The 27,177-nt window shown below is 38.6% G+C and overlaps 1 protein-coding gene across 19 annotated transcripts in view; it reads right to left on the minus strand.

Annotated features, from left to right (window-relative positions):
* RBFOX2 (RNA binding fox-1 homolog 2) overlaps nucleotides 1–27,177 on the minus strand; it is a 291,531-nt gene that overhangs the window by 205,400 nt on the left and 58,954 nt on the right. For 2 of the 19 annotated variants that reach the window (XM_055252944.2, XM_055252948.2), the window contains exon 1: nucleotides 18,158–18,309. The exons of 15 other annotated variants lie outside the window; for them this stretch is intronic. In XM_055252944.2, the coding sequence (XP_055108919.1) occupies nucleotides 18,158–18,199 (42 nt within the window). In that variant the 5' untranslated portion in view covers nucleotides 18,200–18,309. Of the gene's footprint in view, nucleotides 1–18,157; nucleotides 18,310–27,177 lie in introns of those variants that run through there. 2 more of the 19 variants (XM_055252950.2, XM_055252947.2) reach the window with 1 other exon arrangement.

Raw genomic sequence — 27,177 nt, forward strand, 5'->3', positions numbered from 1 at the left:
AAATACAAAAAATTAGCTGGGCGTGGTGGTGGACACCTGTAGTCCCAGCTACTCGGGAGGCTGAGGCAGGAGAATGGCGTGAACCCGGGAGGCAGAGCTTGCAGTGAGCTGAGATCGCGCCACTGCACTCCAGCCTGGGTGACAGAGCGAGACTCCATCTCAAAAAAAAAAAAAAAAAAAAAAAAAAAAAAAAAAAAAAAAACCCAGCTGCCAATGGACTGTGAATGTACAGTGGATACTGACAGAAGTGACACACAGCAAGAAAAATAGCATCTGACTTTTATATTCTTCTTTGACTGCTTAGATGCTCCTATATGTACCCACATCTGCAAAATCTCTTTAAGCAGAAGAATCCTTCATTTATTCAGTAAGAGTGGATTGAACAACTGCTTTGAGAAACATAGTGCTGGTATTCTTGCCCTTGAGGAGCTGAGAGTCATAATAATTACAAGACAATGCGACTGATACCATAACTAAAGTCTATTAAAAATAACTACAGGACTTCAGAAGATCTTTTTAAAAGTGTGGGGGGGGGATGGAAGTGAGTGATAACCTCAAACCTATTAGGACAAGACCTCCAGTACTGTGTTGAATTGATACATGCTGAAAAGACAGTGATTTTTAAAGCCATTTTTCTAAATGCTTTCTGGAAATTATCAATATCATTTCTGAATGATTAGTCAATATATTTTCCCAGAAAGAATACTGGCAAAATTACAAGAAAATACTGGTGAAATTACCCAGAATACAGCACATACAGGAGAAAAAAGGTACTATTTTTTGTAGCATTTTAAAAATACAGCTAAGAGAGGTACAAAGAAAACTTAACAATACTGAAGCTCAAAAGCTCTGCTTTCCATACAGAGTTATACTTGTGATATAATATACTAGCCATAAATCCTAAGCAATGATCAATAAAACAATAACCAAAGTGAAGTTGCCCAGGAAGCTTAAGAAAGACATCATGCTGCCAATCAAAGTATTTCTTCCTGGCTTCTATCATTGCTGAGAGTTGGCTAGGAGCAGAGTGCAGAAAACTGGAAATACACAACAAAGTTAAACCAAGCAATGAAAAAAACAAATCTGGCCAGCTGCGGTGGCTCACGGCTGTAATCCCAGCACTTTGGGAGGCTGAGGCGGGAGGATCATTTGAGGTCAGGGATTCGAGACTGGCCTGGCCAACACAGTGAAACCCCATCTATACCAAAAAATACAAAAATTAGCCAGTCTCAAGAAAAACAACAACAACAACAACAAAAAATCCACAAAACCATCCCACTGCCTTTCTTTTGTGTCTAACAAAATGAAAGGGGAAGAATAATGAAAATGGAACAAAACGAATTCTTACCACTCTGCAATTTGGAGAGAAGAAAGCGAGATAAAGCAAAGGAAGATACAAAATGAAGCTGTCTTCTACAAATAACTTGGGTAATGGGCACAAGCTCAGATTTTTCACTGACTTACTCCCCAGTTGAAAATGAATTTCACATCACCTTGCATGTATCTAATAACAGAAGGAAACAGACCACACTGACTAAAAAAAAGCAAATCTAGTTGCTCAGGATGTTTCACTATGTTATTTGCAGCAAGTTAATTGTTTTTCAAGTATTGAGCCTATTTTTGAATTGGGACATAAAAGGAATGCCACAGGAACAGAAGATGTAAAATCCCATATGCTGTTACATGCAAAAACTAATCCCAGCAACAAATCTCTCTGGCTTGAGAAAAAAATATAAACCTTTTTTTTGAGGGTCTCACACTGTCACCCAGGCTGGACTGGAGTGCAGTGACATGAACATGGCTCATTGCAGCCTCGACCTCACAGACCAAGCGATCCTCCTATCTCAGCCTCCTGAGTAGCTGGGACTACAGGCATGTGCCACCACACCCGGCTAATTTTGTTTTATCTTTTGTAGGGACAAGGTCTCACTCTGTTGCACAGACTGGTCTCAAACTCCTGGCCTCAAGTCCTGCCTCGGCCTCCCAAAGTGCTGGGATTACAGGAATAAGCCACTGTGCCTGGCCTCAAGAAGAAAAATTGCTAAGTGACCACAGGGCGTCATTCTGTTTCCAAACCATAAGAGTTCGAAATACCTAGAGATAAGATGAAGACTTATAAGTGATACGAATCTGATAGTATCTAACACCATGGTCTCAACATGAGGTCCAACTGTTAACTAGTAAACTAAGCTTTCACTACAAAAAAACTCATTCTACCTCCCTATCAAGACAATCAATGACAGTTCTTTGTTACATTCACTACTCCCTCCACATTTACCACCCCCCCCTTTTTTTTTAATTAAAAATGACCTAGTATAAGCAGTATGTTTCATGGTAAAATCTGAGACAGGATTTACTGGGTTCTTGAAGATTATCTTTGAAACAAACTAAAATTTCTTCAATAGTGGTCACAGGTGTCTAAGAAATAACCAATCAAACCCCTTTTCTTTACAGGTGAGGAAGCTGAGACTTAGAGAAGTGCCTTGCCCACAGTCATTCAAACTAGGTAGGCATGAAAGAGAATCCAGAATTTACAACTCCCGACTCTCAAATCATATAACTATTCACCTCAGACTCTACTAGTTATATTACAGATATATGTAACTCCTTTCATCATGCAATAGAAAGGTGGGACTGAACCTTGGGAGTTGAAGATATAGATTCAAATTCTAGCTGGGTCACTTTCTAACTATGTGACTCTAGTCAAAATCCTTAATATCTCTGACCCTAAATTTTCTCAACTGTGTAACAGATAATATCTACCACATAAAGTTGTGACATTCAACGAGATAATCAGGTGAAGCTTATCTGGCACAATATGTAACATACAGGAGAAGCTCAAAAAGAATTCCTTCCCAACCCCCGTGTCTATTCGTTGCAAATTATATAGTCTATGGGAATAAATCCCACAAAGTAGCACATTTCCAAATAACCAACCTTTAATTTTCTTAGCTTACTCTGCATCAGTTATTTAGGAATATGTGCTAAATGGCCATTCTGCCTCACTGTAAGGTGATCAAAACCTAGTGATATTGTAAACTGATTCTAGTATTCAAGAACAGAATGAATGAGATTACCTCTAAAGTGACCAAAGAAACTCTGCCTTTTGTGACATACACAGTCAAGGCCACATGACAATACGTTGGTCAACAACTGATTGCATAAACAATGGTAGTCCCATAAGATTATAATGAAGCTGGTCAAGCGCAGTGGCTCACATCTGTAATCCGAGCACTCTGGGAGGCAGAGGAGGATCACCCGAGGTCAAGAGTTCCAGACCAGCCTGGCCAACATGGCGAAACCCCATCTCTACTAAAAATAGAAAATTAGCCAGGTGTGGTGGTGAGCACCTGTAATCCCAACTACTCGGGAGGCTGAGGGCACAAGAATCGCTTGAACCCAGGAAGCAGAGGCTGCAGTGAGCTGAGATTGTGCCACTGCACTCCAGCCTGGGCGACAGGGCAAAACTCTTCCCTGCCACAAAAAAAAAAAAAAAAAAAAAAAAAAAAAAAGATTATAATGAAGCTGAAAATCTCCTATCGCAGTGACATCATAACTGTCATGGCACAAAACATTACTTATGTGTTTGTGTGATGCTAGTGTAAACAAGCCTACTGTGCTGCCAGTCATATAAAAGTCTAGCACATACAATAATGTATAGTTCTCAGCGCTTGATGATAATAAATGGTTATTTTACTGGTTTATGTATTTACTATACCATACTTTTTTTCATTAGAGTGTGCTCCTTCTACTTATGTATAAAAAAAAAAAAAAAGTTAACTCAGGGAGTTTCTTCCTGAAGTGTTCCAGCACACGGCATTGTTATCATAGAAAATGACAGCTCCATGTGTGTTACTGGCCGTTACCACCTTCCAGTGGGAAGGATGTGGAGGTGGAAAGCATACTGATGATTCTGTCCCTGTGGAGGCCTAGGCTAATATGTGTGCTTGTGTCTTAGCTTTCAACAAAAAAAGTGTAAAAAGTAAAAAAATAAAATAAAAAATCTTAATAAAAAACCTTATAGAATAAGAACACAAATAAAATATTTTTGTACAGCTATATAATGTGTTTATATTTTCAGCTAAGTGTTATTACAAAAGAATCAAAAAGTTAAAAAAATTTTAAAGTTTATAAAGTAAAAAAGTTACAGTAACTGCTAAGGCAAATTTGTTGTTAAAGAAAAATAATTTTGTAAAAATTTAGTGTAGCCTAAGTATACAGTGTTGATAAAGTCAACAGTAGTGTACAGTAATGCCCGAAGCCTTCACATCCACTCACACTCACTCACTGACTCATCCACAGCAACTTCCAATTCTGCAGGCTGCATTCATAAGTGCCCTGTACCTGTGTATCATTTTTATCTTTTATACTGTATTTTTGCTGTACATGTTTAGATAAATTAGATACATGTTTCCATGTTTAGATACATTGTGTTACAATTGCCTAAAGTATTCCGTATAGTCACATGCTGTACAAATGTGCAGCCTCGGAACAAAAGGCCTATCATACCGCCCAGATATGACAACATATGCTTCATACAGCTAGTCCACTCTGCTGTCATCAATTCCTGTTTGGCTAACACCCTTAGTTCTTTCAATTTCCTTTACCAATCCACTTTGTTCTTGCATTTAAAAAATAAAATAAAATTCAATCATGACAAAATTATATTTTGAAGTACATAAGTAAGAAATAAAATTCTGGCCAGGCACAGTGACTCACTCATAATCTCAGCACTTTGGGAAGCCAAGGTGGGAAGAGGTCGAGACCAGCCTGGGCAACACAAGGAGACCCTGGGTCTATAAGAAATAATAAAAATTAGCCAGGTGTGGTGGCGCACACCTGTGGTCCCAGCTACTTGACAGGCTAAAGTGGGAGGATGGCTTGAGTCCAGGAGGTGGAAGCTGCAGTCAGCTGAGATTGTACCACAGCATTCTAGCCTGGGCAACAGAGCGAGACTGTCTCAAAAAAAATTTTTTTTAATTAAAATTTTAAAAATAAAGTTCCCCGTTAATCTATCTTTTCTACTACTGAGGTTTAAGATCATACTATAAATATTCTTTAGGAGTTTCACCTTTTTTTAAAACTGTTGTTAAATATACACAAAGTTACCATTTTAGCCATTTTTCAGTATACACTTCTATAGCATTAAGTATATTTATATTGTTGTGCAACCACCTCCATCCATCTCCAGAACTTTCTGATCTTCCCCAACTGAAATGCTGCACCCAGTAAACACTAACTCCCCATTCCTCTCTCCCTCCATCCACTGCCAACCAGCATTCTACTTTGAGTCTCCATCAATGTGACTACTTTAAGTACCTCACGTGAATAGAGTCAAACAATATTTATTTGTGCCGTGACATAATCTCAGCTCACTACACTTATTTCACTTACCAGATCTTTATGGTTCATCCATATTGAAGCATGTGTCAGAATTTCCTTCTAAGTCCAAATAATATTATTGTGTTAAAATTATATGAAAACACAATTTTATGTGCATATCACTGTATTGTAGCCTACAATATGTGGTACATAAAAATCACATTTTGTCCATCCATTCATCTGTCAGTGGACACTTGGGTTGCCTCCACCTTTTAACTATTGTGAATAAAGCTGCTATGAATATGGGTGTACAGATATCTGTTCAAGTCCCTGCTTTCAATGCTTTTGGGTAAATATTCAGAAGCAGAACTGCTGGATCACTGGTAATTCTATGGTGTTTGCACAGTGACAATATTTAACTTTTTAAGGGACTGCCATACTGTTTTCCACAGCAGTGAACCATTTTAAATTTCCACCGGCAAAGCACGAGAGTTTCAATCTCTCCGTATTTACTTATACTTATTGTGTGTGTGTTTTCATCCTAATGAGTGTGAAGTGTTATCTCATTGTTTTGATTTATATTTCCTTTATAACTTAGTGATGCTGAGCATCTTTTCATGTGCTTACTGACCATTTGTATACCTTCTTTGGAGAAACATGTATTCAAGTCCCCTGCCCATTTTATAATTGGGCCATTTGCTTTTTTGTTGTTGAGTTGTAAAAGTTGTTTATATATTTTGGATATTAATCCCTTATCAGATATATTTTTGCAAATATTTTCTTCCATTAGTTGGCTGCCTTTTCACTCTGTTAATAGCATCCTTCAATGCATAAAAGTTTTTAATTTTGATAAAGTCTAATTTATGTTTTTTCTTTTGCTGCCTGTGATTTTGGTGTCATGTCTAAGAATCCGCTGCCAAATCCAAGGTCATGAGGATTTACTCTAAGTTTTCTTCTAAGAGTTTTATAGTTTTAGCTCTTATGTTTAGGTCTTTGATCCATTTTGAGTTAATTTTGGTATTGATGTAAGGTCCAACTTCATTTTTTTTTTTTTTTGCATATGTCTTACTTATTTTGAGGTTCCTTAGATCTTTGTCCATCTGCCATCTTCTTCCTATTTTCTGAGGATTTACAATTAAACATCCTTTCCATCTATATATTGGTTATCAATTAATTGATTATCAGCTCCAAATTTACTCTTTTTGCCGGCTGTGTGAAAATTAACCTGGGCCCTTCAAATATTTTTCCTTTACAAAGCATGCATGATGTCAAGCTTTATCCATAGAGGACACAGGAGATACATTATAGGAGGAAAGCATTTCGCTTCCAGGTCCCATTGTGCTTGCCTAGCAGGTTCCTACAGGATAAGCAGTTTCCCTCCATCCTAGCTCCTACAATGGACAGCAGCCAGCAGCTAGTAGCTTCCCTCAGTAAACCTTTTCATGCTGTCATATGGCAGCAAAGTGCCTCTGGTGAGACAACTCCTTGTGAAGAGCTTTCCCCAAGTATCCTAGAGGGTAGTTTTTGGCAACTTCAAAAGGACAGATTTCCAGCAAGTTCTGCTGGTATAAGTCCATAGGGACTTACTTCTCTGCCATTCTGAGAGTCAAAGTCATGCCTTCTCCAACAAAGCCCCTCGGATTTCAGTCTCTCGGCCAGGGAGTGTTTGGTGGTATTGAGGGAGATGGCTCTTTGGGTATGATATCTCAGTCCCAGGGGTAGCTGCTTAGCTGCTATTATACTAATTCTATTTTATCACACATCAATCATATTATTACATTATATCTCATTATAGATACAGCAGATCTATATCTGCTGTTATTTAGAGTTTTCTTCCTACGAGCCAATTTCTCATTATTTCAATCTCCTCTTATGGTAAATAATTCTTTTTTTTTTTTTTTTTTTTCTGGAGATGGAGTCTCACTCTGTTGCCCAGGCTGGAGTGCAGTGGTACGATCTCGGCTCACTGCAAGCTCCGCCTCCCAGGTTCATGCCATTCTCCTGCCTCAGCCTCCCAGGTAGCTGGGATTAGAGGTGCCCGCCACCATGCCCAGCTAAATTTTTTGTATTTTTAGTAGAGACGGGGTTTCAGCGTGTTAGCCAGGATGGTCTCAATCTCCTGACCTCGTGATCCACCTGCCTTGGCCTCCCAAAGTGCTGGGATTACCGCGTCCAGCTTTTTTTTTTTTTTTTTTTTTTTTTTTTTTTTTGAGACGGCGGAGTTTTGCTCGTTGCCCAGACTGCAGTGCAGTGGTGTGATCTTGGCTCACTGCAACCTCCACCTCCCGTGTTCAAGCGATTCTCCTGCCTCAGCCTCCTGAGTAGCTGGGATTACAGGCATGTGCCACCACACCCGGCTAATTTTGTACTTTTAGTAGAGACGGGGTTTCTCTATGTTGGTCAGGCTGGTCTTGAACTCCCAACCACAGGTGATCCATCCACCTTGGCCTCCCAAAGTGCTGGGATTACAGGCGTAAGCCGCTGTGCCTGGCGGTAAATAATTCTTTATATTAAATCCCCTGTCCAAAGTACTGTGTAGTCTCTCTCTCCCGGCTGGACCTGGACTGATACAAGCAAGCTGAAAAAAATTGCTAACAGCTACTTACTATATATAAGACAGACATTATGCTTAGTGTTTTATAAACATTATCACTTTTAATTCTCACTAAAACCCTGTGATATATCACTTTATAGTAAGGAAACTGAGGCTCAGAAAAACTATACAATTTTCCCCCCATATTAGAAATCCAGGTCTGTCTTACATTAAAGTCCCTGCTGGCTTTCTACTATGGTGTTTATTTTTCTTCATACACCTAAGAACACATTTTTTAAAGAAACTGAACATCTATGTGCAAAAAGAATTAATGTAGCAGGTCTGACTGCCATCCTCAGAGAAAGCAGCTTGCAAGGTTGGCCTTAGCTGGTATCTGAGAACTGAAGATTTCACAAGGGTTCTATCCCCAGGACTAATCAGAGTGGCTCTTATCTGTTAATGCCTGCTTTCCTTTTGGGAGTCTGGAATTTTGATATGTGCTAGGGTTAGGATGCCTATGTGAACAGCCCCCTCCACCATCCCCAGCCAAAAAACCTCAGCACTAAGTCTGTAACAAGCTTCCCTGGTAGACAACACTGTCACAACTTACTGCTGGAGGAATCAAGCAAGTCCTGCGACTCCACTGCGAAAGGACTTTTGGAAGCTTGAGTCAGGTTTCCTCTGGACTTCACCGCATGCACCTTTTTTCTTTGCTGACATTGCTTTATAGCCTTTTACTAGTATAAAGCACAGCTTTAAGTATGACTACATCTGAGTACCGTAAGTCCTAGATAATTCACTGGACCTAGGGTAGTCTTGGAGACTCCCAAAAAACCCTATAATACACCAAGTACTTTGTTAAATGCTGAGGACACAAAGATGAATAAGGCCTTTGCCCTCAAGGAACTTTAGTCTATTTAAATTTCCATTCCTGAACATCACACTCCGGGGACTGTTGTGGGGTGGGGGGAGGGGGGAGGGACAGCATTAGGAGATACACCTAATGCTAAATGACGAGTTAATGGGTACAGGAAATCAACATGGCACATGGATACATATGTAACAAACCTGCACATTGTGCACATGTACCCTAAAACCCTAAAGTATAATAAAAAAAAATAAAATAAAAAATAAAAACAAACAAACAAAAAAAAAAAAATTTCCATTCCTTCATTCCTCTGATCATCACTTCTTAGTCTGTTCACTACTTAAAATAGATGAGATTCATTTCCCTGAGCTAAATTTCATTCTTAGTGCTGAAGTGATGCTAAATAAATATTTAATAAGTCCATCAGCAAAATCTGAGATACAAAGCTCTAATAGACTCAAAGGCTACACATACTTTCTCTTTACTTTCCCTGTCTTATTGTGTTCTTCATTAAAAATAAATTGACAAATGCTTGTACATTGCTGGTGGGAATGTAAAATGGAGCAGCTGCTGTGAAAAGAGATTGGCAGTTCTTCAAAAAGTTAAATATAGAGCTACCATATGACCCAGCAATTCCACTCCTAGGTATATACCCAAAGAACTGGAAAACGGGTACTCAAAACCAATACTTGTACACAGATGTTCATGGCAACACTACTCACAACAGCCAAAGGATGGGCTGGGCGTGGTGGCTCACACCTGTAATCCCAGCATTTTGGGAGGCCGTGGCGGGCAGATCACGAGGTCAGGAGATTGAGACCATCCTGGCTAACACGGTGAAACCCCATCTCTACTAAAAATACAAAAAATTAGCTGGGCATGGTGGCGGGCGCCTGTAGTTCCAGTTGCTCAGGAGGCTGAGGCAGGAGAATGGCATGAACCCGGGAGGCAGAGCTTGCAGTGAGCTGAGATCACACCACTGCACTCCAGCCTGGGCGACAGAGTGAGACTCCGTCTCAAACAAACAAACAAACAAACAAAAGCCAAAGGATGGAAACCCAAACGTCCATTAAGGGATAAACAGATAAACAAATTGTGCTATATACACACAAAGGAGTATCATTCAGTTATAAAAAGGAATGAAGTACTGATATATGCTACAACATGGATAAACAATGAAAACACACAGTACTAAGTGAAAGAAGCCAGACATAAAAGGTCATATATTATATGACTCCATTTATATAAAATCTCCAGAATAGGTAAATTCATCAAAAGAGAAAGCAGATTGGTGGTTGCCAGCAGGGAAGGGGAAAGAGAGGATGATTGCTTAATGGATACGGGGTTCTTTTGAGGGTGATGTAAAAATGTAAGCTACATGGAGACAGTGGTTGTACAGCACTGTGAACGTACTAAAGGCCACCAAATTGTTCACTTTTTTAAAAGGTTAATTTTATGTTATGTGAATTTAACCTCCATTAACATTTTTTTGAAAAGCAATGCAGTATACACCACAGTACAAATGAAGAAACTTCCTGTTGTTATTTGAGTAAGTACTTACAGCTTGAGATAAAATCATCAGTGACAGCAATAAATATAGATTCAAAAAAGTGCTGTATCTCAATATATACTCTGGAAAACTGAAGATTCAAAGTGGTTCTAAGCAACAATACAGATACTGATGCAGTACAGCTATACACATTTTTTCCCAAAAAGATAAAATGTTTCTAAATTACATAAATAAATATTTTAAGTAGATATTTGCCTATTTCCTTGACATCCCTAAAAGCTTAATACGTTAGCCCTTCCCTTCAATGGAAAAACAGCATAAAGCCTTATATTCATGGTTTCCTCCTATTCAGGCATATATAACACACACTATATATGTTTTTTTTTAAGTCTGGAAGGATATATCCCAAAATGTTTACAGTGGTCATACGTCTTGGTGTTGAATTTGGATTTATGAGTGATATATGTCTTTGTGGGGGGAGGAGGTTTCTTATCTGTATTTTCTAACTGTTCAACAAATGAACATGCTATTATTAGTACTTAACTAGAAAAAAATGGAGATAATAACAACACCTACCTCAGGGATGCTGTGAAGATTAAATGAAACAATACACGTAAAGCTCTTAACACAGAATTCAGCATAAGTACACAACAACTGTCAAGCAGTATGGATGGTATTGTTTCTGTTTTTGTAAATACTCCTCAGGATTCAGGATGTATGGCTTATTATCTATGGCGAAAGCACTCATCTTAATCCAGGCCTGGATCACTTCAAGCTTAAATTACTCTAACAATAGTCTCTTGGCTGGTCCAGCTAAGAGCTGGCCTCCATCCACCCCTGCCCAGCTTTCTTACCAGGGCCAGGGTTAACTACCTAAAACACCACTCATACCACTTCCATACTAATGGCCCTCCATTGCTTACATGATTCCACTCACGCCACTTCCACACTAATGGCCCTCCATTGCTTACATGATTAGGTTCCAAATATCCCAAGCCTTGCCCCACTTGGTTATTCTCTTTTTCTTCTCATTTATTCCTTCAGCAAACATTTACTGAGGGACGTTTATGTGTCTGGAACTTGGTAGGAATGCAAAGGAAAATAAGCTAGGGATTCTTTTCTCAAAGAACTCACAGTCTAGTAAGGGAAAGAGGCATGTAAACAAATACAATATGAACCATGTAATAAAACGTAAATGTATGGCCCAGAGAGAACAAGTGTACATGGTTGATAATCAAGTGAGAAAGGCATAAAGAAATTACAAAGAGGAGAACTCACAGTAGGTAAGACTTGAATGGGGTTTGGAAGATGACCACAAATAGCTAATTTCCAGATAGAAACTTTACTCAATTTACTTCACACCTTAGCACATTCTCAAACATCAACTCAAGCAAAATTCAGCAAAATCCCACCTCCCTTCACAATGTAATCCTCTAACTCTAGCCCACTCTCTTTCAATTTGTGGGTCAAGATCCATTCATGACGTAAAGAACCAATTTAAGAGGTCTCAACCACTACTGAAATAAAAGATTAGAGAACTAGAGCTGCAATTCTCAAACTTTTTTGATTTCAGAATACCTTAACACTTTAAAAAATTACCAAAGACTCCAAAGAGCTTTTGCTTCTGTGGTTGTAACTACTGCGATTTGCCTACGAGAAACTAAAACTGAGTACTTTAAAAAATATGTTAATTCCTTTAAAAGTACCAAAAATAAACCAACCATTATGTTAGCCTAAAAAATATTTTATGAAAATGGTTTAGTTTGTAACTAAACCAGTGACAATAGTATCATTATTTTACATTTCTACAAATATTTTTAACATCCAACTTAATAGAACAGTGGTCCCCAATCTTTTTGGCATAGGGACTGGTTTCATGGAAGACAATTTTTCCTTGGGGGTTGGGGTAGGGTGGGGATAGTTTCAAGATGAAACTGTTCCACCTCAAGTCATCAGGCATTAGATGGAACACGCAACCTAGATCCCTTGCATGCACAGTTCACAGTAGAGTATGCACTCTTAAGAGACTCTAATGCCGCCACTGATCTGATAGGAGGTGGCGCTCAGGAAGTAGTGCTTGCTGCTCACCTCCTGCCATGTGGCCTGGTTCCTAATAGGCCACAAGCCAGTACCAGACTGTGGCCTGGGGATTAGAGATGGAATGGAGGATGGCTGGATTCTCATACCTGCTTCTGCATTCAATCTGTTTCAATGTTATTCTGAAGTATAAGAAAGAAATTTGGCAGTCCACGGATATGTATCTTGAAAAGGCAAGGTATTTTAATAGACTTTTCACCTATCTCTAGTTATTCTTCTTTAATACTGTACCAAAGGTTTGTTGCAATGTGGCATGTGAAACCTTATCAATGAATTTTTTCATATTGTTAATATAAAAATTCATTGGTCTTGCACTTGGAATAGTTTTTTTTGCCTGTGCATGATTTTGTAACATTATGTATTGTTCATTTATAAAATACAAGTTCACTAAGTTATAAAGATCTTCCAACTGTTGACACATCTCGTTATATAACATCAAAAAATTCACATTCACTAATATCACCACCAATCTCATCAGAAAAGTCTTTTAAGGGCCAGAGCTATCAAGCTCATAGGCCAGGATACAAGTTTTCCAAAACTCTAGTTTTTGCTTGAAAGTTCAAATTTTATCACTGACAACAAATATCACTTTTCCTTAAAATGACAGGCTCACTTCATTTTTTTTTTTTTTTTAATTAAGACAGGGTCTTGCTCTGTTGCCCAGCCTGGAGTGCAATGGCACAATCTCAGCTCACTGCAACCTCCACCTCCTGGGTTCAAGCAATTCTCCCATCTCAGCCTCCCAGGTAGCTGGGACTACAGGCGCATGCCAGCACACCCGGCTAATTTTTGTATTTTTAGTAGAGACGAGGTTTCACCATGTTGGCCAGGATGGTCTCAATCTCTTGACCTCATGATCCCCCGCCTCAGCCTCCCAAAGTGCTGGGATTACAGGCGTGAGCCATTGTGCCTGGCCACCTCATTCATTTTTAATAAAACGTCTGAATACCATAGTCTATCAGCTGTTCTTTCAAATAAAAATGGCATCCCATGAAAAAAGTTCAGCTGGCAACTCAATCACAGAAGCAGTTTTCCTTTAGATAACTGTCATACTTAGTATGCAGCAGAAGTGCTTTATTTGTATTACCCATTTTGTCACAGAGATTATTAAAAAGATTCATAATCGAGGATGGAGAATTAGTAATAGTAATAATTTTTACTACTTCAGCAGGAACACTCTAAAGTGTAACTGGCTTTCTCCCCTTCTTTAACTGCAAGTGTTTCGTGGTGAAGAATATAATTACTCAGTCATCATTACATTCTTTGGTACAGGCAGTTTGTGGCATAATAAGCCCATGTCCTAGTTTTGGCCTGTCACAATAGCATGTGTAGTGAGGTATGGGGGAAAGTACAGTTATTAGAATCACACTGATCTATGTCTCTGGTAACCAACTAGCTCTATGGCTGTGAAAAGCTAATTCATCTCTCAGCCTCAAATTCTTCCATCTTTAAATGAGAATACTACCTACCTCATAGGATTGTTACAAGGATTGAGGTAATACATGCAATATCTTACACAGTGCCTGTTCCTTAATGGGGTGGCCCTGTTAACAATAATGATATAAGAAACAGTATCTTAGTTGTATGTAACACTTCACCACATACCAACATACAGGCAGTTCTGACTAGTACAGGACCACAGATTATGAGGGGACCCACAGGGATCATCTGATTCTAATTCAGCTACTTTACTTGTACCCTCCTTACCTTGTAACCATATTCACATAGCACAGACTGACCTTACAGATAAGAAAGCCAATGTACCACAAGGTTTTAAATGTCTTTCTCAAGGTTACAGAGCTAGTCTAAGACGCAGAAATTGGTGTCAAGCACATCCTCCTACTCATAACAATTCTGTTAGATAGATAACATCATTCTCTTTTGATTGATAAGGGAAGTTCAGGTTCATTCCCTTGAGTTTCAAGTGACATGTCCAAGGTCACAAAAACAGGCCTGGAACCCAAGTCCTCTCATTTGGAGTTCTTCCAACCGTAACTTAGAAATATGTCTAAATATATGATTCACTCTGTGCAATCATTGATAATTATCTACATCTGGATCTGAATGGAATACCAGACTAACAGACACAATTATGTGAATACTCATTATGACTAAATATGCCAATTGATAACCACCAACAAATCAGTTTGTGTTGTGGTATTTCAATTTAAACTGGTGTTTCACTAAACTGAAGACTTCAAGCTTTGGCATTTAAAAAAACAAAAGATACGTCTTAACTAGCCTCAGAGTATAAAAGAAATACATTTCAAAGGATCATTTTGCAACATTCAAAAAAGTCCCTTTAAGACAGGCTATCTGAGTTGACTATCACAGTCTAAATTTAAATTAACAATTCTACCCCAAAAAAAGTCATTATAGACAAAATAATAAATTTTATTTTAATTGATAGATATTATTTCAATTTAGTTTTATAACACTCTCTTCACTCACATTGCTATTGAACATGATGTTAAACCAGCTCTGTTGTTTATTAGAGGAACAACTTAGGACAAGTTACTCACCTTTCTGGGCCTCAATTTTATTTTCTGGTCTATAAAATATATGTGATCATGTCTACACCTTGCAAGGATATTAAGTTTAGGCATAAAGTATACAAAGCACCTGAAAGTATACCTACCCCATAGAGAAAAACTATGATTGCAACAATTTTTATTGTATGTTTTGAGTTCACAATCCTGCCTATCCCTAAATCCATTAAGATCTGAGTAAAACTGGACTTTTCTATTTCCTCCTGCTGCTGTTGCTTCCAATGCCCTACTGGCTACAACTGCCAACTCTCTGACCTAGACTCTCTGCCACCTACTTCTAGTGTCCTCAGAGCAAGTCCCTGAACTTCCTTTTATTGTATGAATTCCCTGGTCAGAAAGAAGATAATGCTCATTACTTACCAATTCAGTGATCTTCTGATAATTACCACGTTAATTCTCGCTTGGAACCAATCCAAAAAGACTTCAAACAACTTCGAACCTACCGAGGATTTTTTTTCTTGATGCCAAGTTTTAAAAACCAGGAATTTCATTTTTTTAAACAAATGGTCAACTATTAAGAATTCATAAAAGAGCTGCCTGTCATATCTTGTTATACTTCGATTCCTGTATCAACTCAATTACTCAAATCTTTTAGTTCTTCACCTTCTAGCCCTCTTAGATAATAGTCTCCATTAAGTAAAAGGCATTTTGCAGAAAGAGATAGAGAAAACTATATATACATATATTTTATAAAGCTTAGTTTTCTGCAAGTACAATTAAATACTCAAGATAGCTGGGAGAAGGGCAAGAAGAGCCCACAGAGATGAGATGGTACTGAGACTCCACTGGTGGCCCTTACTAAGGGACGAGAACTGCACTACAGATTTATCAATGAAAGGTTGAAGGCAAGGGAAAAGGAAAAGCCAGTAACATATGCAGGCACTGCAATGCGCTAGATAATTGATATACATTATTTCTGGGTATTATTTCCATTATCAGGAGAGGAGAGTCAGACTCAGAGAGATTAAATGACTGGATCCAGGCCAAATAGCTAGTAAACAGTAGAGCCAGAGCCATAATTACAACTGTTCTTTCTGTTACATGCTATGCAGCAGTTTAGTCCAGAAAAGCATTTATCCCTAGGCCAAGAAATAGGGAAGGTAAGTGTATGATCATCTACACACTGGCTTAGCCATACTGTTTCCCTTCCAGCAATGGGAAAAATTGAGAGATAATTCATCTTTAACCTGCAGTTATCACCCAATTATTCCCATTGGTAGAAGAAAAGCAGTGCTTCTCAAATGTTAGCATGCAGATAGGTCACTAGGTATCTTGTTAAAATGTAGATTCTGATTCAGTAGGTCTAGGGTGGCGTCTGAGATTTCTACATCTACCAGGAAATGAAGCTTCTAGTGCTGGGGCCATACTGTAAACAGATTATACTCAGTAGTTCTCTATCTTGACTGATCATTTGATCTTGACTGAATCATTGAATAATCTAAAAACTACAGATTTCTCTCCTTGATTCAGTGGTGTCTGGAATGAGGTCCAGGTTGACTTCAATACAGTCATCCCTTGATGTCCATGGGGGACTGTTTTGAGGACCCCTCTCAGACACCAAAATCCACAGATGCTCAAGTCCCTGATGTATAATAGCACAGTATTTACATATAACCTATGCATATCCTCCCAGAGACTTTAAATCATCTCTAGATTACTTATAATACCTAATACAGTGTAAATGCTACATAGCTATTTAGTATTTTTATTTGTATTATTTTTACTGTTGCATTGTTATTTTTTTTTCTGAATTATTTTCAATCCATGGTTGGTTGAATGCACAGATGTGGACCCCACAGATATGATAGGCCAACTGTACAGAACAGGGACTACTGAGCTATACTATCTCCAGGCACATTCTACCTCAGAATTCTGTAATTCAAAGAAGTATATAATTATTAACGACAATAATCACAGCCAGCACTGACTGAGAACACATCAAATGTCTAACAGCTTTATATATTAGCTTACTTAGTCCTCAAACCACACTGTGAGGTTGGTACTCACAGCACTATCATTCCCATTTTACACATGAGGAAGCCAATGCACCAAGAGACTAACTTGTCCAAGGTCAGTGAGTGAATTGCAGAACAGGGGTTCAGACTTGAACCAATCCGATTCCAAAGAGTCTGTGCCCTCAGACACACCATCTAAAGCTGCTTCCCACATTACCCAATGGTAATGTCACTGATTTTAACAGACACACTTGAACAAATAAATCCAAATGGGTCACCTCAGAAGATGTCGCCCTGGGAAGGCTATGTTCTTATTCCTCAGATGCTACCATCATTCAAAACACGGCCACTGCTAAACTAAATATTTAAAGAGCCCTTGATCTGAAAATGAAAATGCCTTCAGAGCCTAAACCCATGACTTTAAGTATCTTCAAATGGGGTAAAAGCTCACCATTTGAGCACAGATTTGACTTTTTGACACCACCACAAAATCAGGAAAAGCCAATTCGAAGAAACCTAGTGTCTTTCAAAAACCTAGGTAGGTATTTTTTTAAATAAAAAAATTCAGTGTTAGGTATTGAAAACGTTTTCCTCATCACTCATCTCTAAAGCCGATTCTGAATGAGAGTTCTTTATGTTTTGCGCAATGGTTGTATCACCAGCCAAGGTGACTATTTTGAAGGGCAATATTCATTTGGATGCACAGGTTCTATTATATTTGTTTAAAAAAAAAAAAGCAGCCTCTTAGTCATACCAAAAGAAACACATTTGCCCTTCACTATCAGCACAAACATGCATATGTTCAGAACAACTGTCTTGAAGCATGCAGTTTTCCTTTCTGCTGAAAAAGCAACTGCTTTGATATTCTTTTCAGATTATTTTTAAGCGTTTTATTTATATACACCCATCCATATAAAAAAAATACCATCAGCAGGCATTAATGAAGCATTTAACTGCATGCAGCACCATAAAAGGTACTGTACAAAGGCAACTATATACTAAAATATGCACACAAATACCCTCACATACAAGGGATAAAGGCACACACAAATACTTCAGGGATACAACTATAAAAAGATATTACATTTCTACATCTAGATGAGCTCCTTTGTTAAATAAATGTCTTTTTTCAACAAAGAAAATATTCTGCAAATTCAGAATGATTTCCAGATTTTTTTTAAATCAGGCATTAATGCAGATCAGCACAATTCCACACGACCAACCTCTCTGCTTGAACTGGACTCCCCACACCTTACTGAAGCCACAATTCCCCTGCACAAACTCCCACTCCACCACCCCCAACACACCCAACTCCCCACCAACCTCACAGGGGTTCCTGGGCTGGTCCATGGAATCTGATGACATCACTCTCTCTTCCTTCCTGGAATTCTAAACCCTGCTGCTCTCCCCTTGCACACAGCTACCATCTCCATGGCAACCTCACCTCCTCCTGCTTCCCTATTGGCTTCATGGAGCAGGATACACAAAAAGGTTTTCCGTTCTCCCCACACCACCCGCCCCAAAAAGACGATGCTTTCAACAGGAACCTGAGCTAAATTTAGCTACTTGGGATTCAGAGTCCTATGACTAAGAAAACACAGAGAAATGTCTTCCTTCCAACATTGTACCCTCCTCTCAACCCCACCCAAAAGTGGCTGTTTCACCTCCTCCTCTCTGGCCTCTAACCCAAAAGCAAGTAGTGATATCTGCTGAGCATTAAAAACAACCAAGCCACCTGCCTCACATATAAGATTGGCAGAGAGAAAATTCTCACGTTCACCTCCTCCCAATAGGAGAATTTTTAAAAAGAGAACAAAAAACTACGCAAAAAAACAGTTGTGCCATTTCAGCTGAACATCACAGTGCTCTGCTGTTTCCTTCCATCCTAAGCCAAGGATTGGGAACTCCACGCCTCAAGGCAGAGAAGTCTTTAACCTCTTAGAAGACGGAATTCTCCTGCTATTTCCTTGATATGATTTCCTCCATCATAGGAAGAATAAATGGGGAGGAGAATTAGGTAAAAAGACTGCACACTTCAGTGATCAAACACTAAGCCTGGAAGCACAAATCCTGGGTCCAACTTTCCATCCAAGGGACTGACCTGCTATGCAAACTTAACAAATTCTCACATACCTCATCTAAAAAGCAGCTCCCACACAGGGATATTATAAGAATTACTGACAAAATTAATGTAAATTAGTTTAGGTCCCTGTGTCAAAGGGACTGAATCAAGAGTAAGTTGGCATTATTATTAGTAAAATTCCTGTGGATATTAATAGATGTTAACAATCCCCAGAGGAAGAACATAAACTTTTAGAAAATTATCCTTTCATAATCATAGATATACCATAAAATATACATAACTTCTTGAACCACAGGCAGTTCCTACAAAGGTTTCTACTTCGGGTAAAAATCCAGCTCTACTCACCTCATACACCAGCCAATTTGACTAGTATTTTCTTTGCTTAATCTAAACTCTAATTTTGAAATTGTTACTCCTCACTCTCCCTAAATAATGACTAAATATGGACCAGGGCTTCATTCTCTGGCTCAGATGCCCATTTTGCATTCTAGAGAAGTAATTCCTTCTCAGAGCCATATTCGATAGCTGAGCACTCAATCAACGCAGTGGCTATGTCCTATGTGACTCTGAAGGACAAAGTATCAGTTGTGACCAGGTAGTAAGGGCTCCAAGCAGGTCAGAGCCTTGTAGTAGGAAAGGGAGAAAAGGAATGGATAAAAATAAGGCACGCCCAGGAAAATTATATTTTCGGTTTGCAAAGCAGAGACTCAGCTCCAGGGCACCAATTCTCCAGCAAAAAAAAAAAAAAAAAAAGACAGGAAAGAAGAATAATTCAGTGTAATAACAGTCATCTACCCCAAAGAAAACTTAAACAATTTAGAACAATTAGAGAAGTCAAAAGAATCAGATGCCTCTAGTTAACACACAGGCATCTAGAAAAAGCTTTACAACTGTTGTGGAAAACAGCAAAGGATGAAGCACATGCTAACAACTGAAACCCACATTGCTGTGCGGGGTGGGGGGGCAATATGATTAGCCCATCTCTGAGATATTTGTTTTCTTATTTCGCTCCCTGTTGACCTTAACAAGCCATTCCTTGTGTGAAAGCATTCCTATGGACACCATGGTTCCACTGGCTAAGTATTAAGTATGATAAACACTAACAGTCACCTTATTCTACAAAGGGGAGACTAAAGCAGTTTCTGAGATTGCCCATCAAATCAATTACAAAACTTGACTTATTATGAAGAAATCTATCAGCAATGGCCTAGACTAAGTGGAATGTTGCAAAACAAAGCTCCATTTATCTAGTCTTTCACTCAAACATACATTAACAGCACTTATTACATGCCAGGAGTTTTATATGTGTCATCGCTATTTCACAAAAATAAAAACACCAACACTAGTATATATTTTTTGTTGTTGTTGTTGTTGTTGCAATGGAGTCTCACTCTGTCACCCAGGCTGGAGTGCAGTCATGCCATCTCGGCTCACTGCAACCTCTACCTCCCGGATTCAAGCAATTCTCCTGCCTCAGCCTCCTGAGTAGCTGAGATTACAGGCGAGCGCCACCAGGCCTGGGTAATTTTTGTATTTTTAGTACAGACGGGGTTTCACCATGTTGGCCAGGCTGGTCTCAAACTCCTGACCTCAGTCGATTCACACACCTCGGCCTTCCAAAGTGCTGGGATTACAGGTGTGAGCCACTACGCCCTGCCTAGTATACATTCTTACTCCACTTTGCAAACACAGAAACAGAGTTCCAGTGATGTCAAGGTGACTATGGTTATATACTCATTATTTCATTTTTTTAAAAAAGCCAGAATTCTAACCCAGATCTGTTTGGATTCCAAAGCATGTGCATTTTTCCACTTAGCTTCCTATTTTCAGATAGTGAGGGCTGGAAAAAAACATCTAGAAATCATTTTATATCTGTGTTCTCTTATGCCATCGATAAAATATAGGACACGACATCAAGGTCAAAGTCATACTTTTTATGTGTTACTAACAGTATTAAACTCTAAGTAGGCACTCAATACTTATTATTATTCTAATCCTATTATTCTAAACTTCTGGACAAACGGCAATGATTCTACTCAGATCTTTTTAAATTAAAATTGGCTTGAGAAATTACATGCTGAAATGAAATGACAAAACTTCAGATAACATTCTGGAATTAATTTCATAATATTTTAGATGAAAACAAGTATCACTGTCATAATGCCTACACTGGCCCAGTCATAATGTCATAATACCTACATAGTCTATTTGTTGGTTTTAATCCACAAACCCTAATGCAGTCAGGATCTATACATTAGATTTATGATTTCTACATTCTACATATAGAACCAGAGCATTTCTCCAGGGATTCCACTAAAATTAAATCAGCTGATTAGAGGACCATGCTAAAGAGGCCAAGGTCACGTGTCTGCTACCCATGTGAACCAGTTAGCATCACTCTCTCCTACAGCCACAACATACACCCTGTTGTAAACATATATCCTTTTTTACTCTGAAATTAAGGCAAATAATCACCTTTTCTGGAAAAAAAAAATGTATCTACTAATGTCAAATATTATAATCAGATTTTATTCTTTAGAAAATAGTTACTGTCTTTCAAATAATATTTTCAATCATCCATTCTTTCTTTCAATACTTACTCAATACTTACCACACACCAGTCGATAATCTCAAAAGGCTGGCACCAAAGAACAAATAAATAGAGCTATGTGTGATATTCAATATAGCGAAGGTGTATATAGGTATGGTGACAGTATACAGAAGGAAAGGCTACCTCTAGAAGATGCCATGGAGAATGAGCAGAAGTTCATTTACGTAAATGAGGAAGGTAAGAGCATTCCATGGAGGGAGAACAAAGATTTGCAAAGGGATGGTCATAAGACAACATAACAAACTTGAACTTTGAAGAATTTTCCTAAGGCCAGGTTGAGAATTGAAAGATATGACCAGCTAAGAGAAGGCAAGGCAACATCTTTTAGATTTTCTACCTAACCCCAATTAGGTTTTCCTAAAATGCCTTACTTTGAATTAGATTTCCACAGAGAAAAAGGGAAAAAAAAATTTAATATCATGGAGATTTGTTCTCCTCATAGTCTCCATGATAAGAATAACGGCCAAAATGAGGTACATCCTTCTGAAAATGAAGCTGTTGGTGGCTGAGACTCTCAATGAAGAGGTTTTTTTGTCTGCAGAGCAAAATCCAAATCTGCTGCTCTATGAGGTAGAATGAAAATGTCCTTATTCTTCTTGGAGAATTAGTTTAAAAAGTGGTCAGTGAAGCTTATTCATCAATTCTACTTTCCTGTGGCTGTTTGAAACTCAGCATGTTGAATATTTGACAAGCAAATTTACATTAACTTTAAAAAGCACCTTCATCCCCACATAACACCCCAACACATAAACACAAAAATGTATGTGCACACTCACATCCTACAAGCTCGACAGGAAAAGGATCAGTATGTGTATGAGGGGAAAGCTATCTATCAGCTGTGGCAATCACAGAACGCAAGTAGAAGAAAGTAAACTTTTTACCAAAGCTATTACATATACAGAAACAGGCAAAAAACCTAAGTGCATAACTCAATGAATTTTCACAAAGTGACCGTCCTCCCGCCCCTTGCCATGTAACTAACACCTAGGCCAAGAAATACGACATTACCAGCACTATAGAAGCCCATCCTGTGCCTTTGCAAAGTCACTCCCACCAGCCCACAATGACTGTATTTAACACCATAAATCCCCTCTGCCTGTTTTGAAGTTAATATTAATGGAATCGCACATTATGCATTCTTTTGTGTTGGCTTCTTTCACTCCACATTATATCTGTAAAACTAATCCACTTGTTGAGTGTATTCCATCTTATAAATATATAATTTACTGAAAAATATTTCAGTCATGTTGAAAGGCCTCTGTGCCATTTCCAGCTTGGGGCTATTCCTAAAAATTCTTGCACGTCTTTCAGTGCACACATGTATACATTTCGGTTGGGTATGCCTAGGAGTGGAACGACTGGTTACAGGGTACACTTATGTTGAGCTTTGGTAGATACTACCAACTGCCAGTTTTCCAAAGTTGTACCAATTTACATTACCACCACTAGCACATGAGGGTTCCAGATGCTGAACGTCCTCACTAATGCTTAGTAATGTCTGCTTTTTTCATTTTAGTCATTCTGGAGGTAGTGTGATAATAGCTCATCGTGGCTATTTGCTTTAGCCTGATGATTAGCAATCCTGACCATTTTTTGGAACATTTGGAGATCATCTTTTGTGAATTAACTACTCAAATATTTTGCCCATTTTGCTACTGGGTCGTTCAAAAGATTCATTAAAAGAAATTCTTTTATATATGGGTTTGTAGTTGTTATTTAGATATTCTAGAGACTAGCCAGATCCCTATACTACAAATACTTTCTCCTACTTTGTAGTTTGCCTTTTTACTTTCTTTTACATATATATAATTTTTCCCCCTCCAAGAGACAGGGTCTTGCTCTGTTGCCCAGGCTGGAGTGTAGTGGTGCAGTCATAGCTCACTGCAGGCTTGAACTCCTAAGCTCAAGCGATCCTCCTTCCTCAGACTCTGGAGTAGTTGAAACAATAGGCACATGGCATTATGCCCAGTCAACTTTAAAAAAAAAATTGTAGTGATGAGGTCTTACTATGTTGTTGCCCAGGCTGATCTTTAACTCCTGGTCTAAAGCAATCCTCCTGTCTCAGCCTCCCTCCCAAGTAGCTAGGAATACAGGTGTGCACCACCAAATCTAGCTTTACTTTCTTAATGGTGTCTTTTAATGAACAGATCATTCCTGAGTTTGATGTAGTCAAATTATCATTTTTTCCTTTATAGTCAGCATTTATATCCAGTTCAAGTAGAAGAATATCATGACAACATTCTCCTATGTTTTCTTTTAGAAACTTTCATAAAGTAGCATTTAAAATGTGAATTTTCCTATAATCCTAGCACTTCGGGAGGCTGTGCCACTGCACTCTAGCCTGGGCAACAGAGTGAGACCTTGTCTCAAAATAAAAAATAAAAATAAAAAATACCCTATCAAAAAAAAAAAAAATGGACAATGAAGTTTTCTTCAACCTAATAGGTCAAACAACTCAATCTATGAATTAAGCAAGATTATATTAAATTAAACTCATCAAGCTTTTATCAAGTGCCTCGTATGTGCCCAGGGCTGTGTTAGGTGCTACAAGAGATGAAAATGATAAGAGATGTTTCCTAACCTAAGTGAATACTGACCTTAGCTAATAGCATGACACTCAAATATCAATTGTGTTGAGTGTTTAAATAAAACTGAGAATTTTGACATTGGAGCCCAAAAATAATAAATAACCCTCCACCATCCTCAGCTATCCAAGCTGATTTTAACTTCAACAAAGACCAGGAGGACAAAGGCATTTCCTTATTAGTGCTACTCTTTCCAGTACAAACATCTAAAATCCATACCATTTACCACTTTTCTTAAGAGTACAAGAAAGATCTTAAAAATGTAAGTTATAAGTCCAGCATCTTCTAGTCCAACTACTTAAAAGAAACAGCAGAATCCAGAAATAATACAATTTTTCCCAGAATAAAAAAAAATCTAGGTCATTCTAGCTAGAGAACAGTGGGGCAGGAAAGGAAAAACATGTATATGTATACACATATGCTTTCACACACCCACACAACCCTAAACTTTTTCTTAAGTGTTTTCCAATTTTCTTGTCCACAATTACTTATCCCTTTCTTCCTGATCTTAGAGAGAAAGGTTACAAAAAAAAAAGCCAAAAGCCAAACTTAAAAAAGAGTCCCAGTGGGTTAGAGATCAAATATATTTATGGCCTTTTTTTATGAAAGATAAATTTAGGGAAGGTCGATTCAGGATGAAAAGTTGAAAGGGTTAGTTAAGGGAAGGGACAGTCATTCAACCAATTTAGATGAGCAACAAGTTTTTAAAGTAAACAGAGTCATCGAGTTTTCTTTATGCTCCTATTCTATCATAAGCCTCAAAATAGAATTATGCGCCTCTCTTAAACACACAGAACAGGCGGGAAAAGAAGCAGTCTGCTAATTTTACAGGTCAAGGTAAACCAGATGCTTCACAGACTGGGCTTCCAGGTCTTAAGCACATTTTTGAAATAAAGCAAGACTCTGTCAGTAGAGCTTAAGAGAAGATCTTGAGCTAAGGTAGTAAACAAGAAGAAAACAAGCTTATGGTATTAAAACTCTTTTATCAGGAAAATGTTCAAAGTCACTCCTCTGATGCAAAACAACAGACAAAGCCTTGACCTGAGGATTAAATTCTTCAACAGGAACCATAATTTCCCATGGCATTCACTCATTCAACAAACTTTCATAAAATGTACACCTACTATGGTCCCATAGTGCTAGGCACCATGAATACAGTGTGGAAAACAGACATAGTCCTTTTCTCACGACGCTCAGTCGAATTGGGGAAAAAGACATTATACCAGGTAAATAAACAAAGATTTGGCAACAAACGATGAGCATTAAAGAAAAAACATTGTAGGGAGTCTTCAGAGTGATCCCAACTGAAGATATCTTGTTGCTTCACCCCATCAATTCCTACGATTTTCCTCCAAGGTCTACTACTGTCTCCACCGGCAATCTATCCCTACATTCTGAACACTGTCTCTGCTCAAGCAAATCAGCAAGATTTCAAGGTACGGCCTGAATTCAGTATGGCAAATGGGTGCCTCTTGCACACAGCACTTAAGAGTACTTGACAAGTGCACATCCCAAAGACAGCAGAGAGCAGTAAAGTGAAGTGGGGTCTCAAGAGCCCCTCATACACTCTCCTTGCACATTGCCCTAGAAGATAAAAAGAGGTACCTGTCTGCCTCTAGAACAGAACTTCTGCCTTTCTGCCATTTCAAAAGCAGCTTTTGTACAACTGCGTAAGAATCTACAATTACCCCCAATAAAAATTTCCATTAATTAAAAAAAAAAAAGCAGCTTTTATGGCCGAGCACGGTGGCTCACGCCTGTAATCCCAGCACTTTGGGAGGCCAAGGCAGGTGGATCACTTGAGGTCAGGAGTTTGAGACCAGCCTGGCAACATGGTAAAACCCTGTCTCTACTAAAAACACAAAAATTAGTCAGGCATGGTGACTTGCGCCTCTGTAGTCCCAACTACTTGGGAGGCTGAGGCACAAGAATCACTTGAACTCAGGAGGTCGAGGTTGCAGTGAGCCGAGATAGCACCACTGCACTCCAGCCTGAGCAACAGAGGGAAACTTTGTCTCAAAAAAATAAAAGCAGCTTTTAGAGCCTTGAGGTCTCTCCATAAACATGACAAAATGGTTTGCCTCCTTCCTCTCTCCAGCATCAGCTCTTTATATATCAGAGGGAGGAAGTCAGTATGCTTAAAATGGGACAAGGATGACAATAAAAATAAGTTTAAAGTGACAACAAAAATAAGTTTAAAGTGATTTTTTTAAAAATCTTTTTAACTACCACATTACCCTTAGAAAGGAGTTTCTTTCTGAGAAGAGTTTGGAATTTATATATTACTCAGAATGTGGAAGAATATGTATCACCTTTAGGCCCAGAATACAATGGGTTGAGCCTGTCTCTCTGAAACAAAGCTAGCTGTGTGACACTGCACATGTGCCGTTTTCTCACCTGCAAATGGACTTGAGGCCATTTATCCTAGAGTTCTGACAAATTAAATGAGATAACATGAGTCTGGTACCTGGCAAATAGGAGTCACTCGAAAAACAAAGAACATCTTAGCTACCTTCTCTTCTTTACACCTAGTCAAATGGGGGATTTTAAAAAATCATAGTGAGAAAGATCCTATTGGTGAATTGAGAACATAATTCTCCACAGGTTGCAATGCTATATTGCTAAGACTCACTCAAGAAGGGTGACCATGTGACTTGTCTTATGCTATCCCAATTTCAAATACTCTGACACATTATTCCTATAGCATCAAAAATATCCCAAAAAATCAAATATTTCAGCATCCAAACTCTATCTCCCAGACATTCTCGCTACCTAGAAACAGCACTAAAATTTTTCATCAGAGGATATATTGTACATTTAGCTCAAGAAAAAATGTGGCTGGGCAGAGTGGCTCATGCCTGAAATCTCAGCACTTTGGGAGGCTGAGGCAGGACTGCTCAAGGTCAGGAGCTCAAGACCAGCGTGGGCAATACAGCAAGACCCATCTCAAAAAAAAAAAAAAAAAAAAAAAAAAACACTCTTCAATTAACCAGGCATGCTGGCATGTACCTGTAGTCCCAGCTACTTTGGAGACTGAAGTAGGAGGATCACTTGAGCCCAAGAG

Source organism: Symphalangus syndactylus, chromosome 18 (genome assembly GCF_028878055.3).
Source record: "Symphalangus syndactylus isolate Jambi chromosome 18, NHGRI_mSymSyn1-v2.1_pri, whole genome shotgun sequence".
NCBI classification, from domain to species: domain Eukaryota; kingdom Metazoa; phylum Chordata; class Mammalia; order Primates; family Hylobatidae; genus Symphalangus; species Symphalangus syndactylus.